At 41.6% G+C, this 16,033-nt stretch overlaps 1 protein-coding gene across 1 annotated transcript; it reads right to left on the bottom strand.

Moving 5' to 3' along the window:
• Positions 1–1,222: 1,222 nt before the first annotated feature.
• On the bottom strand, positions 1,223–13,214 carry mxra5b (matrix-remodelling associated 5b). The gene is made up of 7 exons (XM_056754592.1): positions 13,113–13,214; positions 12,521–12,734; positions 11,471–11,600; positions 10,958–11,342; positions 6,663–10,865; positions 5,009–5,918; positions 1,223–4,133 (listed from the first exon to the last, which is right to left on the bottom strand). The coding sequence occupies exons 2-7, from the start codon at positions 12,721–12,723 to the stop codon at positions 2,225–2,227; spliced, it is 7,740 nt and encodes a 2,579-aa protein (XP_056610570.1). The 5' UTR covers positions 12,724–12,734; positions 13,113–13,214; the 3' UTR covers positions 1,223–2,224.
• Between the last annotated feature and the right edge of the window lie 2,819 nt (positions 13,215–16,033).

The raw sequence follows: 16,033 nt of genomic DNA, 5'->3' as shown, positions 1-16,033 counted from the left end.
GGGATTCTCCATCATTGACTCTGGATACTGACTCTAATGAATCTTTCAAGAACAAATCTTTCCTACACAAATATATAAAGACTTTATTTCCAAACTGAGATTTTAAGATTTTTCAAAAATCTTTTTTTTTATTGTGCATTCCAATTAAGTTTCTTTTATTCGAGCCACAAAAACTAAACAACTACAGCTAACTTACACAATAAAAACATTATCACATTAAAGGCTAAAAAACTTGATTTGCTCTCATTTTGGAGACAAACTCTTCATGTGTTGTTCAAACCTGTAGATGGTTAATGAAGAAGCCATTTCAAAGACATCTTTGTCGTCATTTCTCTAAACAACCTGATGCTGACAGAACACCATCACATAATCTTGAAACAGAAGGAAGAGGTTAAATCATCTGCGTTTAAATGACACAATGAAACAAACATCACACATGATATTGGACATCTGACCGGAGTGATGAAGACAAAGAATAAAGCACCTGACACGTGACAAACACACAGGAAAAACAACAACACATACATCTGACATGTGTGAAACAGCTGTGTGTGTGAGAGAGAGAATACTGATGTCCAGCTGCTTTTTAACTTTGACTCTTTTTCTTTCACTCTCTCTCTCTCTCTCTCTCTCTCTCTCTCTCTCTCTCTCTCAGATCGTATATAAACTAGAAAGAGTGTCCAGCTCTGAAACATCTTCAGGTTGCTCTAAATCTCTTGACATTCATTGTGTGATGATTTCAGTCCTCTCAGAGATCTGGTGTGTGTTTGTTCAGTCTAGACTCTACTGACACACACATAAACAAACACAACACTGCTATAAAACAAATGCTGAAGAGTCAAGATCACCTCACATCAGTTTCACGTGTGTTTCAGTCAATCATCACATGTCAAGAGCAGTGCATTCTGGGAAACATCTTTAAAGTCAAGTTCTGTGAGCTGCTCTCTTGTCATACTTTGTTAGTTTGTCCTAAATAATAAAAACACGTGAAGAAACCTGTTCACGTAACAGACACGAGTCTCAGCTCTCAATGACATCATGTCTCACCACAGACGCTTCAGTCTCTTCTGTCGCTTTTTAAAAATGAAGATCTGAGGAAACACTGGGTGATTGTTTCATGTATAAATGAATAATATAATCCACTGAACTGGGATCAGCAGACTAAGAAGTGAAAAACACCATTTAGAAATATCATTTTATTCAGTATAATGTAGCAATGAGAAATAATTTCACTTCCAGACGTATGATCAATTTATAGATAAAACACACACACGTCTGGTTTATTATCTCCATGGGGACAGTCCATAGGTGTAATGAGTTGTATACTGTAGAAACTGTATATTTTCCCCTAAACCTAAAGATCATAGAAAACTTTTTACATTTTCAAAATTCAAAACTTTTTGTATGATTTATAAGATTTTTTGCCCATTGGGACCTTAATTTAGGTCCTCACGGTGGCACGAGACCCCATGTGTTGGTGTGTATTCAGGTAAAGGTTATATAAAAACAAGCCACACACTCACACACACACACACACACACACACACAGTGTTTAATTATATGATCTGAAGCACATGCTGCTGTTGGAAACACCCACAGCTTTGCACGACCAGAGAATCTCTCTCTCTCTCACACTGCACTACATTATCACTTTTATACACAACTCTATTTACAAAGTGACTGTTAACATTTACATTTGACTTTAATCCAAAGAAACTGAGCGTGAACTCAAGATCTAATCATATTAAAGCCATGGTTTAATCTATGAGTCGTTGTATGAGAGGTTGCACAGATGGAAAGCAAGTCTACAAACCAACTTCTAAACCAATCTTAAAGGGCTTGTTCACCCAAAAATGTAAATGTTGTTACTCACCCACATGACGTTCAACACGTTTGAAGACCTCCCTGCGTCTTCGAAACACAAATACAGTTGTTTTTGATGACATCCGAGATCTGTCCAGGCCTCCTCATAGAGTGTCATTCTCTCCATCAAGATCCAGAAAAGTACTACAGACATCATTAAGATGGTCCATCTGATCACAGAATTACTCTGAGGAGGCCTGGAAAGCTCTTGGATGTCATCAAAAATATCTTTATTTCTGTTCCAAAGACACAAAGAGGTCTTAAAATGTGCAGATCGTCAATGACACAAATAAGATTTTCGGGGGAACATAAACATTCTATTGGCGGCTGACACAGTTCTCTAGGCGTGTCTGTACGCTCATTAGAACACATACACGTATGTTGATCTGCTGTCACTTCCTACCACGTTTTTAGCGCTGCACTTATATAACCCATTGTCTTGTTTTGACGGGCTCTGAATGGTCAGTGAACCCTGCGGGTGGAGATATTTATTCCCGTAGAGACGCGGCTGGATGCCCACTTTCAACGGAATGCCATCGGGCGTCTCCCACATCACCTCTGCTTTAGGTGTTGCCAGAGCTAAACACTGAAGCTGAAGCGCGACGCCACTCCTGGCGTACGTGACGGCCGGCGGGCCGCTGGTGATGCGTGGAGGATACGCGATGACGATGACAGACACCTTCAGACTGGATGATCCGTGTTGATTTGTAGTCTGACAGACGTATATTCCTCGGTCATAAACAGATGCTCTCTGGACGCTCAGGGTTCCGTTCTTCAGAACAGAGTGACGGCCCATCTGCTGCGGTCGGGTCAGAATGACTCCGTCAGGTCGAGTCCATGTGAGTTTGGGTTCTGGATTCCCATTGGATTGACAGTTCAGCTGTAAATTCTCGCCATTGATAATGCTGACCAGAGAACTGTAGGTGTTAAATATATCCGGTCGTCTGCCGGACTCCAACGTGACGGTGCGTTCCACATGTCCTGCACTGTTACGCCCCACACAGCGATAACGGCCCGCATCTGAAACCAAAGCTTCTCGGATGAACAAAGATCCATCCAGTCTATGATGAAAGTGTGAAGCAGCGGTTCCTCTGAGGAGAGACGTGCCGTTGGGTAGAGTCCAGGTGATGTCCGGTGCGGGCCGACCGTCGACAGAACAGCTGAGAGTCACCGATGCTCCATCGGTCATCGGGATGTGCTCCACAGGCAGATCTCTTAACCGTGGCTGTTCCATATCACCAGTCACATGGAGGTGGATCTGAAGTTTAGCTTCTCCTGCCTCGTTCCGGGCCATGCAGAGGAACACACCAGTATCAGTCATCCTCAGCGAGCTGATGTCTAGAGTGCCGTTGTGATGGACGGTGATTCTCCAGCTGTAGTACGGCACAGGAAGGGTGATGTTGTTGGGCAGCACCCATGTGATCTGAGGAACAGGCTTTCCTTCAGTTCTACAGTCTAAAAGAACACGACGATCTGTCACAGCCGTCATCCTGATAATTCCTGAACCGTCCTTGAATCCATTTATAACAGGAATGTCCGCGAGAACTTCAACATGGACGACTTTCCTGTCCGTTCCTGCGACATTTCTCGCTAAACACGTATAATTTCCCATGTCAAGTTTCTGGATCTTGTGAATGTGCAGCGTGCCATCACTGGTGATCTGGAGTTTGTTTGACACCGGTGATACGCCGTGATGAGTCGGGGACGTCCATGTGACAGTGGGAGGTGGTTTTCCTTTAGCACTGCAGTGGAGGACGGCCGTCTCTCCGTGATGAACTCTCAACGCATGATAAGTGTTGTTTTGGATCACCGGCGCGTCCGCCAACACCTGGATGTGAACCTTCATCTCATCTTTACCCATGTGGTTCTGAGCGTAGCAGGTGTAGTCTCCCTCCTCTCTCATGCCCACCTGATTGAAGTAGAGGGTGCCGTTGTCAAACACCACGTATCTCTTATTGCGCACGGCGCTATCATCTGAAGGCAGGACGCTGTTGATCCGGGTGCCGTCTGGAAGACTCCACGCGATCTCCGGGTCAGGAAGACCTGAAGCAATGCAGTCCACTTTCAGCTCACCTCCGTATGACACTTTGTGGTTGTTGAGTGGCTTGGGTTGGATTCTAGCAGCTTTCATCAACACGTTCACCGTCATCAGCAAATAATGATCAGCCATTTTATTTCTGGCCACACAGAGATAGTCGCCAGCATCCTTCTCCGTCACTGGACTGATGATGAGAGAACCGTTACTGAACACCTTCATCCTTCCATCAGAGCTGAAATCAGACAGACAGAGAGAGAGAGAGAGAGAGAGAGAGAGAGAGAGAGTTTGAATTGAATTTTGGGAGAGGGAGAGAACGAGAGAGAGAGAGATAGGGAGAAAAGGAGGGAGAGAGAGAGAGAGAGATTGAGTCATACTTAACCATCATTTCATGGTTGTTTACTTACTTAAACAGCACAACAGCACATTATAAGAGACAGTAAATCTCTTCTAAACTCATGTCTCTCTTGGTATTTTTGTCCTGTTTTCCATAAAAAATACATAAAAACTCTTAAATCAAAACACAATTTCCATAAAAGCATGATCTGAGATCTTAAAAGTATAGTTCTTGAACATTCTGTGATTAATAACTCATCTTAATGTCCTTTCACATCTCATGTTCTGACAGACAAAGTGATTAAGTGAGTTTGTACTTTAAACAAGCAAAAATATGTACCATCTGGTTAGGAAAAATAAACTTGAATTCAGTACTTAATATAGAAGTATAACATTATTTCCTTTTCCTTTTTTGCTTGTTTTGTGCTAAGTTTTTTATTTTATTTCAGAAAACCAGACTTAATATTTTCTATTTGCTCCGGAAAAAATGTATCTTGATTTAAGAATTTGTAGAGATTCCTAAGTAAAACAAGACAAAAATACTAAGAATGTGTTGTTTGCGCCGTATAACTTTTTCTGTTACTTAAAGTGACTAAATTACTAATGTGTAATATGTTGGATTTTGCTTGTTTTTTGTAAATCTTTGTTTACACTGTAATTGTATTTGTGCTTTCCAACATTTCAATATCTTACTATTTTTAGACAGACAGACGGACAGACAGACGGACAGACATACCGACGGACGGACGGACAGACAGAGACAGTTGTCAGTACCTGTAATGTGCGTTGATTAGTTTTTTAGAGGGTGTTCTCCAGATGATTCTGGGCTGGGGTTGTACAGCGGCAGTACACTGTAAATTCAACTGTCCTCCGTACTGAACGTCTATATTCTGTGAAGAGCTGGAGATCATTTTAACCAGCGATGAGTTTCTCTTTACCTGCACATTCACACTCCTCGAAGCCACACCAACAGGATTCACAGCCACACATTCATAATTCCCAGAATCCTTCTCTGTGGCTTTACGAATATACAACGTCCCGTTGGGGAAAACAAACAAGTTTCCATTGATGAACTGTGACGGACGAATCTGTGTTCCGCTGAACGTCACCCAGCGGACGGATGGACTCGGAGAGCCCTCAGAAGTGCAGTGAATGAAGAAGTCCTGACCGTCTGGCACCGTTTGGTTTTCTCTGCGCTGTTGATGAATCATCGGAGGCAACGCTGCAATCTGTAGCCTCACCGTCAGCATGTCGGTCCCGGCTGCGTTACTCGCGATGCATTTGTAAACCCCTCTGTCCAGGTAACTGGTGCGTTTGATTCCAAGAGTCCCGTTAGCAAACAGCGCCATCTTCTTTCCCATCCCGTCTGATTCACTAACGGTACGAAGTACAGAACGATCCGGAAGAACCCAACTAATGTTTGGAGAGGGCAGACCTTGAGCCTGGCATTCCATAAGAGCGCTGTTTCCCAGATAAACCCTCAGATCTCGATGACGTGGAAGTGTCACTCTGGGCACATGAGCCGACACCACCAGAGTCACCGTCATCTTATCAGAACCATAGACATTAGCGGCCAGACAGACATACTGACCACGGTCCTGAAGCTGAACGTTCTGAATCATCAATGTTCCATTCGACTGAACCTCAAACCGCTGGATTCTGGTGTTTGCTGACATAACAGCTCCTGAGAGAGAAAAAGAGAGCTTTACATACCATAATGTCATTCCTCAGATAGACTGAGATACTTCATTCACATTGAGATGACTTTCAAAGAGTATCCCATGTTTATTGAAATTCTTTCTTAACTCCAAACAGTCGCTGTCAGACTCATTCATTTCATTTGTGGTGCGTTTTTCAATAACTATTTGATATGAAAAACCACACACAGACACAACTGCTTCATGCCTTAAGAACGTTAACAAAAATCTCACGAAATTACAATTAAATTCAAACAATATGTGATAATCAACCAGCAGAATGAGCAGATTCTTTATCAGATATATAACATTAATAATAAATAAATCACTTGAAGAAATATCAAACTGACATATTGGGATCACTCGTTAGTCAAAGTATTTTTCTCTTGTGGTTTCGTTAAAAACATCAAGAAAACTGTAAACAATTATTTTTCGTACTGTTGTTGTGTTTTCCAGCACAAATACATAAACATTTGAAATGACGTTTGTACTGAGAACAGGACAAAAAAACTGTATCTGCCAGCGGAATGGGAAAAATAATCTTGATTTCCCTTTGAATTAAATTGATTTTTCTTTCCCCACTTTTTAAAGGAAAACTTAATTTTGAAAAAGCTCAATTTGTTGTGTCATTCTTCAGATATGCGAACTGGAAAGCAAAACACTAAGAAGTTTCAGTTCTTTGATGTTTATTTGAGCGCATGAGTTGTGACGTCAGATGTCATGTGTGTTACCTGAGGAGGTTTTGGTCCAGCTCAGGTGAGGTTTGGGTTCTCCGTCAGCATCGCAGGAGATCTGAACATGTGACCCAGCAGGAACAGTGACTGTATGAAGTTTACCTGGAGTTATTATTCTGGGTCTCATCTGTACAACAGGAAGTGCTTCACTCCAATTCCTGTTCACTCCTGCTGTCTGATAAGACTGAGTGATGTTTGAGGATGTCGTGTAAAGGTCTGATCCAGCAGTTGATGTTGTTTGGGTGTTTTTTATATTTACAGAAGGATCTCCAGATGGATTTATATTCTCAGTGTTAGGATTTCTGTTTCTTGTGTTGGGAACTCTTCCATGTTTCATGGCGTCTATCTGATTTGTTCCAGTGTTTCTGGTGTAAAATGGGATAATGTTGTGATGTAGGGTTTGGTCGGGTGTTGTGTGGACAGCTGGTGTATTGGTGCTGGTGGTTGTTGTCGGCAGTGGTGTTGTTTTAATGGGTTTGGTGGTGATGGAGGTGATGGTCGCTGCTGGAACAATCAAAGGTCTCTCAGCAGTAGAAACGGGTCTAAAGAAGATAATCTCATTGTTTTCACCGTGAGGTCTCGCTGCAGAGATGACAGGTTTGGTTGGCGTCTCTGTTGTTAATGGTAACGGCACTTGATTTTGAATGGGTTCTTCTTGAAACCTGACAGCTGGTGGTGGAAATGAAGTGAACTGAACAGATTCTTCTTCCTCTTTTCCTCTTTTCAATGCATCATTCTCTGGTCGAAGATAAGAATGTGATTGAGGTGAAAATCTATCTTCTGCTGTCATATCCTTCTCACTGTTATCTGTCTGTAAAGCTGATGTCGGTGTTGATGTTGGGTCAACAATAATCGATGTCATGTTCTCCTCCACCTTCACTCCTGCAATATCTCCATACTCTTTCTCCTGTAAAACATTTGTGTGTTTATTTTCACCAGTAGTTCCATCGATTGGTGTTGTGTTGACTGTTGCTTCAGTGGTTTGATGGACAGTTGGTATTGTGGTATAACTGTAGCCAGTAGTCTTGGGGTGAGTGTGGGCAGATTTTCCAGAGGTTGGGTAGACAAATGCGTCTCCTGTTGGGATTGTGGGATGTTTGTGGTCATTTTCTCTAGTGGATGGATAGACAGATTCAGGAGGGATTGTGGGATAGATGTGGGCAGTAGTTTTAGGGGTCAGATGAACAAATTTGTCTTCAGTTGGGTCTGTAGGGTATATGTGTTCAGTTTCTCCAAAGGCTGGATGGACAGAGGTGTCTTCAAGTGGGATTGTGGGGTTGTTGTGGGAGGTTGTTTTAGGGGTCAGATAGACCGATTCAGGCGGGATTGTGGGATAGATGTGAGCAGTAGTTTTAGGGGATGGATAGGTAGATCTGTCTCTAGTTGGGTTTATGGGATATTTGATTACAGTTTCTCCAGATGTTGGATGGACGGACAAATCTTGAGGTGGTATTGTGGGGTTGTCATGGGCAGTAGTTTTAGGGGTCAGATAGACAGACTCAGGTGGGATAACAGTGTCATTGTGGTATGTTTCTTCAGAAGTTGGATAGACAAATGTGTCCCCTGCTTGGACTGTGGGGTAAGTTTTAAGGGTTGGATGGAAAGATGTGTTTTCGGGTGGGATTGTGGGGTTATTTTTGACAGTAGCTCCAGGGGTTTGATTCACAGATCCAGTGGAGATTGTGGGATAAAGGTGAGCAGTGGCTCTAGGGGTTTGGTGGATAGATGTGTCTTCAAGTGGGATTGTAGGGTATCTGTTGGGAGTTTCTCCAGAGGTTGGATTCACAGATCCAATTGAGATTGTGAGATTGATATAAGTGTTAGGGGTTGGATGGATAGATGTGTCTCCTGTCGAGTAGATTTGGTCTGTGTCTCTAGAGGACAGATAGACAGACGTGTCTTCAGTTGGAATTGTGGGGCTGTTGTGGGCAGTAGTTTTAAGCGTTTGATTAGATTCCAATGGGATTACTGTGGGGTAGATGTGGTCAGTGTCTCCAGTGGTTGGATAGACAGTTGTGTCTCTGTCTTGTGTCGTCTGATCTGTGTTCATTGTGACAGTTGAACTCTTGAGAACTCCTTCAGTTGTTGACTGTGGTTTGTTTGTTGGGAGTTTCGAGAACGGTCTTCTTAACGGCATTCTCCGCCTGCTTCCGTATCGTCGTCTTGAGCTCAGGTGATTTCTTGCTCTCGGTTGTGTAGAGTCAGGTGAAGCTTCTTTCTCAACACTGCTGCTGTTCGAGTAGCTAGACACTGAAGTTCTGATGATATTCTTAGACAAGGGAAGTTTATTGTCTGTCTCAGATTGAGGTTTGATGACAGGCCCGGAATATATTTGGTTATTTTCTGTCCTTTCATCTCTTATGGTGCCCACATGTCTCTCCTCTGTGATGACATCATTAGAAACAGATAAAGGATCTCTGATGGTGTTGACCTTTGATGTGTGAGTGATGTTTTTATTTTCTTCCTCGGTATGAGCTGTTCGTGTGTTATAAGCATGTTGAGCAGAATCATCTGGAGATGAACGTTCTGTATTATCAGTCCGTGCTGGATGTTCATCATTCCCTCTCTGTACAGTTTTTGCCGTTGTTTTGTGAACTGATGGATTTTTTCGGGTGTTTTTCTCACGGATTTTGGCCAAAATGTCAGTCCATTTCTGTGGATCCATTTTGTTTTTGGCATGAGCATTTCGTTGGTTTGCAAAAGCCTGCACGTCTTTCGTAAAGGGTCGTCTGCGTCTGCCATGGCCAAATGAACCCTGACCCCTCCTGCGATTAATGAAGATTCTGTTGGGTATTATTCGCTCATGAGTGTTGACCTCATCTCCAGACGCCTCTTCAACATCCTCCGCAAACGCTTTTAATTTAGTGGACACACCGGCCGCGGACTGAGGCCTACTGGGATACGTTCGAAGCGGCTGAGCTCCTTTCCTCCTCAAAACCGTGAGTTTAGTAGCCATCACATCCGCACCGTGTTGGTTCATGACAACACATTTGTGATATCCATTGTTGTTGAGCTGACTATATGGAATGAATAAAGTCCCGTTAGAGTAGATTGAAGCTCTGGATGAGTTTGAATTCAATATACTGCCATCCGGAAAGATCCAGTTCACCACAGCGTCTGGTGCAGCTACAGAAAGACATGACAAAGCGGAAGACTCGCCAACGAATCTAGTTAAAGCACTTCCGATGTCTTCACCCTGAAGAGGTGTGGACGAGTCCACTACCGCCAAGCGGAAAGAAAGAATATCCATGTCTCCCGTGACTTCAACGATGCAGTAATACACTCCAGTGTCGGCGTGCTCGACAGATTTAATGTGAAGCGTTCCGGTGTTAGAGACAGCCACTCTGTTGTGATGTGTGCTCGACGCTGCTTTGATCCTTGACCCGTCAGGTAACATCCAGAGAATCACAGGAGCGTCCTCTGAGCTTTGCACATCACACTTCATTTCAATCATCCCACCTACAAGAGAACTGAAGATGGTTTGTGTTTTGTTGTTTTGTTGGATCATGACCCAGGATCTCTTCTGCTGTCTGATCATCAACTGATCTGTGACGGTGGACACATGAGTGTTAAGAATGAGTCGCACGCTCTTGGATGAAGAATATGGTCTGTTTAATTTCACGTTAATAAAGGACTGCATGAGCCACGCTGGTCGAGTTAAGACCTCAGCCCTCACACCGGTGTAATAGAAGGCGTCTTTCTCGATGTCTTGTCTGTATCTGTAGCTCACCTCGGGGTGTCTGGTCAACATGATCTCTCTTCTCAGATGCACAGCGACCTCACTGTAGTAAGCCAGCAGCCTCCATAAGCTTTCGTAGTTTTCTCTGTTCACAGAACATTCCACATCAAAAAACAGAGTCAGGTTTGCAGCGATCTGCCGAGATCTGGTGTAGTTCCAGCTGATTTTAGTTGAGTCTCTGGGCTCAAGTATGTGACAGAACAGATCCGCTCTGGTCCCGTGTTCATCTGATAAAACCAGAGAGAGGTTTCCGAAAGGCACTTTGATCCTGTCGACGGGCAGAAGTTCACTTTTGTTCTCTTCATGCGTGATGTGATTTTCAGAAGAGCTGATGATTGGTCCTGAGCAGATGAATTCTTTAACGTCTGACATCTGTTTTCCCTTCAGGTGTTGAGGGGACGAGCAGCGGGGACACAGCCGACCGTCAGAAAATGATCTGTCCTTTTTACATTTCACTACTCCTGAGAGAAGACACAGAGACATGACAGACGTCACAGGATGAAAAAACAAAGTTAGACACGTGAAGCACGTGCTGATGACGTGAAGAACATACCGGACGTTCTCCAGTTCTGAAGCCAGCTCATGGTGCAGTCACAGCTCCACGGGTTCCCGCACATGAAGATGTTCTCCAGCTGAGGCATGTTCTCCAGCATCTCTCTGGGCAGCGTCTTCAGGAGGTTCTCAGACACATACAGATGCTTCAGTGTGGAGAAGGGAAAGCGCTGGAACACAGAGAACGTGCTGAAGGTTTCAGGATGAAGCTTCTGCAGATGATTGCCCTCCAGTTGTAGCAGGCGAAGTGATGTCATCCCTTGAAAACTATCTGGGTGGATGAACTCTATGCGGTTGTGGTCCAGATGGAGTCGGATGAGTGACATCAAACTGGAGAAGGTGTGGCCAGTGATGATTCTCAACTTGTTGTAACTCAGTTTTAATACCTGCAGAAACACGCGTGTGCAGTTCAATATTGACGTGTGGCCTCTGTAAACACTCAGTTTTATTTTCAGAATCATGATCAGTGTCTTCTCTCTGCAGAACTAGTGAATTATTAAATGAGTCACTTCACCTGTAAAGATGCAAGATCCTGAAATGCACCATCTGGAATGTTCTGCACATTATTTCCATGCATCATAAGGAGCTCCAGAAGTCTGAGGCCATGAAATGACACGTCTGTGATGTGATTTATGGTGTTAAACCTGTTAAAGGGCAGATACGTTGTTACAAAACAAACTTTCATCATGATTCATTTCTTCCGCAGTCATCGAAAATCTTTTGATCTAATGCATAAAATGACACTAATCGATAGCCAAATATATACTGCAGAAATGTAATGGTTTAATAGTTGCATTTGTGCATATGTTTCTTGTGGCTGACTAAAGGAGACTGTGAACAGGTGTCCAGCACATTAGAGAATGAACAGAGAGTTGTGATCAACACACATGCTGGACATTAAGATCACACTCTTACACGTGTTTCATTTCAAAGTTTTGACAAATCTACTGAATAATTTCCCTTATAAAATCAAACAGTCTTATCTAATGTTTTAAAAGAGATGTTTGGTTCGTGTCTCTAATGTTTTAAAAGAGATGTTTGGTTCGTGTCTCTAATGTTTTAAAAGAGATGTTTGGTTCGTGTCTCTAATGTTTTAAAAGAGATGTTTGGTTCGTGTCTTTAATGTTTTAAAAGAGATGTTTGGTTCGTGTCTTTAATGTTTTAAAAGAGATGTTTGGTTCGTGTCTCTAATGTTTTAAAAGAGATGTTTGGTTCGTGTCTTTAATGTTTTAAAAGAGATGTTTGGTTCGTGTCTTTAATGTTTTAAAAGAGATGTTTGGTTCGTGTCTCTAATGTTTTAAAAGAGATGTTTGGTTCGTGTCTCTAATGTTTTAAAAGAGATGTTTGGTTCGTGTCTCTAATGTTTTAAAAGAGATGTTTGGTTCGTGTCTCTAATGTTTTAAAAGAGATGTTTGGTTCGTGTCTCTAATGTTTTAAAAGAGATGTTTGGTTCGTGTCTCTAATGTTTTAAAAGAGATGTTTGATTCGTGTCTCTAATGTTTTAAAAGAGATGTTTGGTTCGTGTCTTGTACACTTACAGCAGAGGTGCACGTGTGTAACTCACCCCAGATTAATGCGCTGAACTCTGGTGGAGATGCCCGCGGGCACGGCGACGAGCGAGCGGAAGGTGCAGTGAACTTCAGCGGGAGCGTAACAGGCGCACGGGCGCGGACACGCGCCTCTAGAGTACGGTAAAGTCACGAGCAACATCAGCATCAGCCCGTTGAATGACGACCTCGTGATGGCCATGTTGTTATCAGCTGTCATGAACTCCGTCACTGAAACACACACGCGCGCACGCGCACACACACACGATTAACGTAGAGCTCGTGATGGCCACTGTATATATGCTCGTGCACGGAATACACACATGCACGTTCCAAAAAGATATTATAAAAATATGAAAGAAGCTGTACAATCCTAAAGTCTTACCGAAGGAAACAACATCCGGATGAAATTCATATTTGATCACTTTCTTTACACAAGAGTTTTTTAACAAGCGTTATAAAGTTAAAAAAAAATCGACTCAAATCCATTAAATCAATAAACTTGAAAATGAGACACAACAAAACGAACATCACAAAAAAATGCACAAACAACACCGTTCGAGTTTAAAAATGATGAGCTATAGACATGTTTCATGAAAGTTTGCTCACCTTTGCGATGATTTGATTTCGAGTCTTCATTTCTTTAAAACTGTGTCGCTTCCATCAGTTTTCTCACACACGTCATCCGATTCATGTGTAAACACACTTCACTAACCTGCTGTCGAAAATGAAGTTAAATGCGCAGAATGTTCAGATGAAATGGAGTTGAACAGAAGGATTCTTCAGTGTCTCTTCACACTCGTCTCAGTCTCTTGTGTGTGAAGCTCGTGTGAGGAGGAGCTCTCAGAGACTCTAACAGTGATTTCACATATTAATGTTCAGTTCTTCTGCTGCTCACTATGACTAACATTGCAAACAGTTCAATTATAAGAGAAGTGCAATTATTTATGTAAACACTGATTTTCTGATTTTCCTCTGAGAGGTAAAAAGGTCTTTTAGAACCCAACAGCTATTTTAAAGCTATTTTAAGCATTAAGCTGCTGTAGAACAGCCTCCTCACCGCACCATTCGGTACTATAAATATACATTCAACAAATAAACTTAACAACAAATAAACAAATTAATGCAAGTCATCAAAATAACAACAAAAATCTTTTATATATTACAGCAATTCAACACTAGTCAAGATTTAAAACAGTAAGTTGAGCCTACTAATTTTACATAAATAATAGACTAAACAGTTTCTCAATATAGATTTATTTTAGGTTAATTTCTGACTAAAAAAAGTTGATAAAAACTGTAGGTTCACAATTTTTTGTCACCCAGGATTCTACGTTTAGGACAGAAATTAATTTTTAAAAAATGTAAAAAAGCAGACTCTGACTCACACAGAGATTAGAGTATATTCTATATCATTAGATGTAGATGCTGTGATTGTAAAGTGTGATATTGTGAAGATCACCTCTGAATGTCTGGTGAGGGCTGCAGTTGTTTGCTCAGCGGCTCAGTAAACACCAATGAGATTTTGGGGGGTCCTGCAGAAGGAAAGAGTTAAAAATATCTTGGAAGGTGAGAACGCCATTGCTTCTTTTATTAGCAGTTTACCAAACAACCAAAACACAAGCTCTTTGTTTATTCACTTGCATTTAAGTTCCTCACAGGCATGCCAGCGCAAGTTATTATGCATTTTAACTTGAGCTCTTTAAAAAAAAGTTGCACAAGACAACGTTGTTCTTTACATTTGTAATTGAGTAATTGAGACCAATTAAACTATTGCCATATCATTCAAGTATACATTCAATCTTTCAAAACATGTATATCATTCATGTGAAACAGTCCTGCAGTGTATACGTTCACATGAATGCTATTCTCTGTATGTTCAATAAGTTCATGTTGAATATGAAACGACAGAGCGCTGGTTATCTTTCATATATTAACGACATGAGTGTTATTTCTGAAGCGTCTCCAGATGAACTGAAGAGCTACAGATGGTCAACATCTTCTCTACAGAACCGACCGAAGTTCAAGCTTTGTTTGTTGTTGTTCTTTCTTTTAACAGTCACACATCACTGAAAGACACAGAATGTCCTCTCACTTTAACACACTAACGGCAGTGCGATCAGAGAGTGGAACAAACAGATAAGAGAAGGACAGTGGGTGGAGAGAGAAAAAACAGACCGCTTTCACGCTTTTAGAATCAAGAAAAGGAAGAATTGAAACTCACCTTCATGTTGTTATTCTTTTCCTCCATAAACACTGACGAGAGGTCAGTCATCAGAGGTCATCACGAGCAGTGACAGCAGGCAGAAATCACGATGAACGCACATCATACACTTAAACTGATGGATTTTCTGACTTTCTTGCATCTAAACTGTGACCATCTTTAAGTCTGTGATCTGAATAATTCTAGGAAGACTATAAGAACGAATGTCTCTGGTCATTCTGAAATGTTGGATGGAGTAATGAAGTTAAAAAACTAAGAAGCCAAACTAATAGAAGATCAGTTAGTCATTCTAAAACATTCCATTCAAAAATCACATGTATTTAGTAGAGAACATTAAATCATACAGATGCCTATATGTTTAAAACACTGAAGGTTAACCTGCATTAAAATAGAGCTCAACGTGTATTACAGATTCTTATAAGGAATGTTTTCTGCAGATCTCTGGATGGGGTGTGTTTGTGTGTATTGAACGCAGGAGATGGCGTGTTGACAGCAGAAGCTGGGTGTGCGACGCAGCTTACATCGCAATCTGATGAAACAAAAGTCAAACATCATTTTACTCTCAACAGCCAATGTGTCGAAGTTCACAGCTTTCAGTTGAAAACAAATGATTAAGTTCTTTATCCTCATGTCATTTCAAACATGCATGACTTTCTTTCTTCCTCAGAAACACGAAGGAAGACATTTTGAAGAATGTTGATAACCCATCAATGGCGTACATTAATTACAGTAGAAGTGAAGGGGTACAGTCTGAGGCACTCACCATCATCTGTGTGTAGATGTGATGAGAAACCAGTGTTCCCATCATCAGAACTGGGATGAGACTGGACTGATGACCTGTAGAAGGTCAGAATGTGAATTAACTGACACCATATGATGTTCCAGCAGGACGCCAGCGGTCTTAATGAAGAACACGCTCGCTGAAGAACTGCAGAAGTCAACATTTGGATCAGATTATCAGTCATTAGTGTGAGAACGTGAAATGAAAACTCAACTGTCAATATATAACAAACAGTCTGATCACACTACAGCTACTACACCCTTTAGCATATTCTCACTCATTACAAATCATTTTTAAGATAAAATATCAATGGATCACACTGCTCATGGACTATTTGAGCTATAGCATTACATGTTTGTGTTGTATGATTTGAAGGAGGTTTTGTCCAGAGCAGAAATGAAATCAGAATTACATTGACAGATTGTTTTGCCATCATTATTACTGTAAATCTGCAATTATGATCATTAAGAGTGACAAGTGATTTTGCAAAAACACAAAACCTCTCCATCTAGATTTTAAATCGTT

The sequence above is a fragment of the Triplophysa dalaica genome, chromosome 8 (genome assembly GCF_015846415.1).
Source record: "Triplophysa dalaica isolate WHDGS20190420 chromosome 8, ASM1584641v1, whole genome shotgun sequence".
Taxonomy (NCBI): domain Eukaryota; kingdom Metazoa; phylum Chordata; class Actinopteri; order Cypriniformes; family Nemacheilidae; genus Triplophysa; species Triplophysa dalaica.
This window is presented reverse-complemented; position numbering and strand designations above follow the sequence as displayed.

What these genes read in the sequence shown, in the direction of transcription:
- mxra5b (XM_056754592.1), bottom strand. Translation starts at nt 12,723, where the DNA reads ATGACAGCTGATAACAACATGGCCATCACGAGGTCGTCATTCAACGGG. An exon ending in GTTCAGCGCATTAATCTGGG is followed by an intron (nt 11,601 to 12,520) that starts GTGAGTTACACA and finishes GCCCTTTAACAG; the next exon opens with GTTTAACACCATAAATCACA. An exon ending in CTAATCAACGCACATTACAG is followed by an intron (nt 4,134 to 5,008) that starts GTACTGACAACT and finishes GTCTGATTTCAG; the next exon opens with CTCTGATGGAAGGATGAAGG.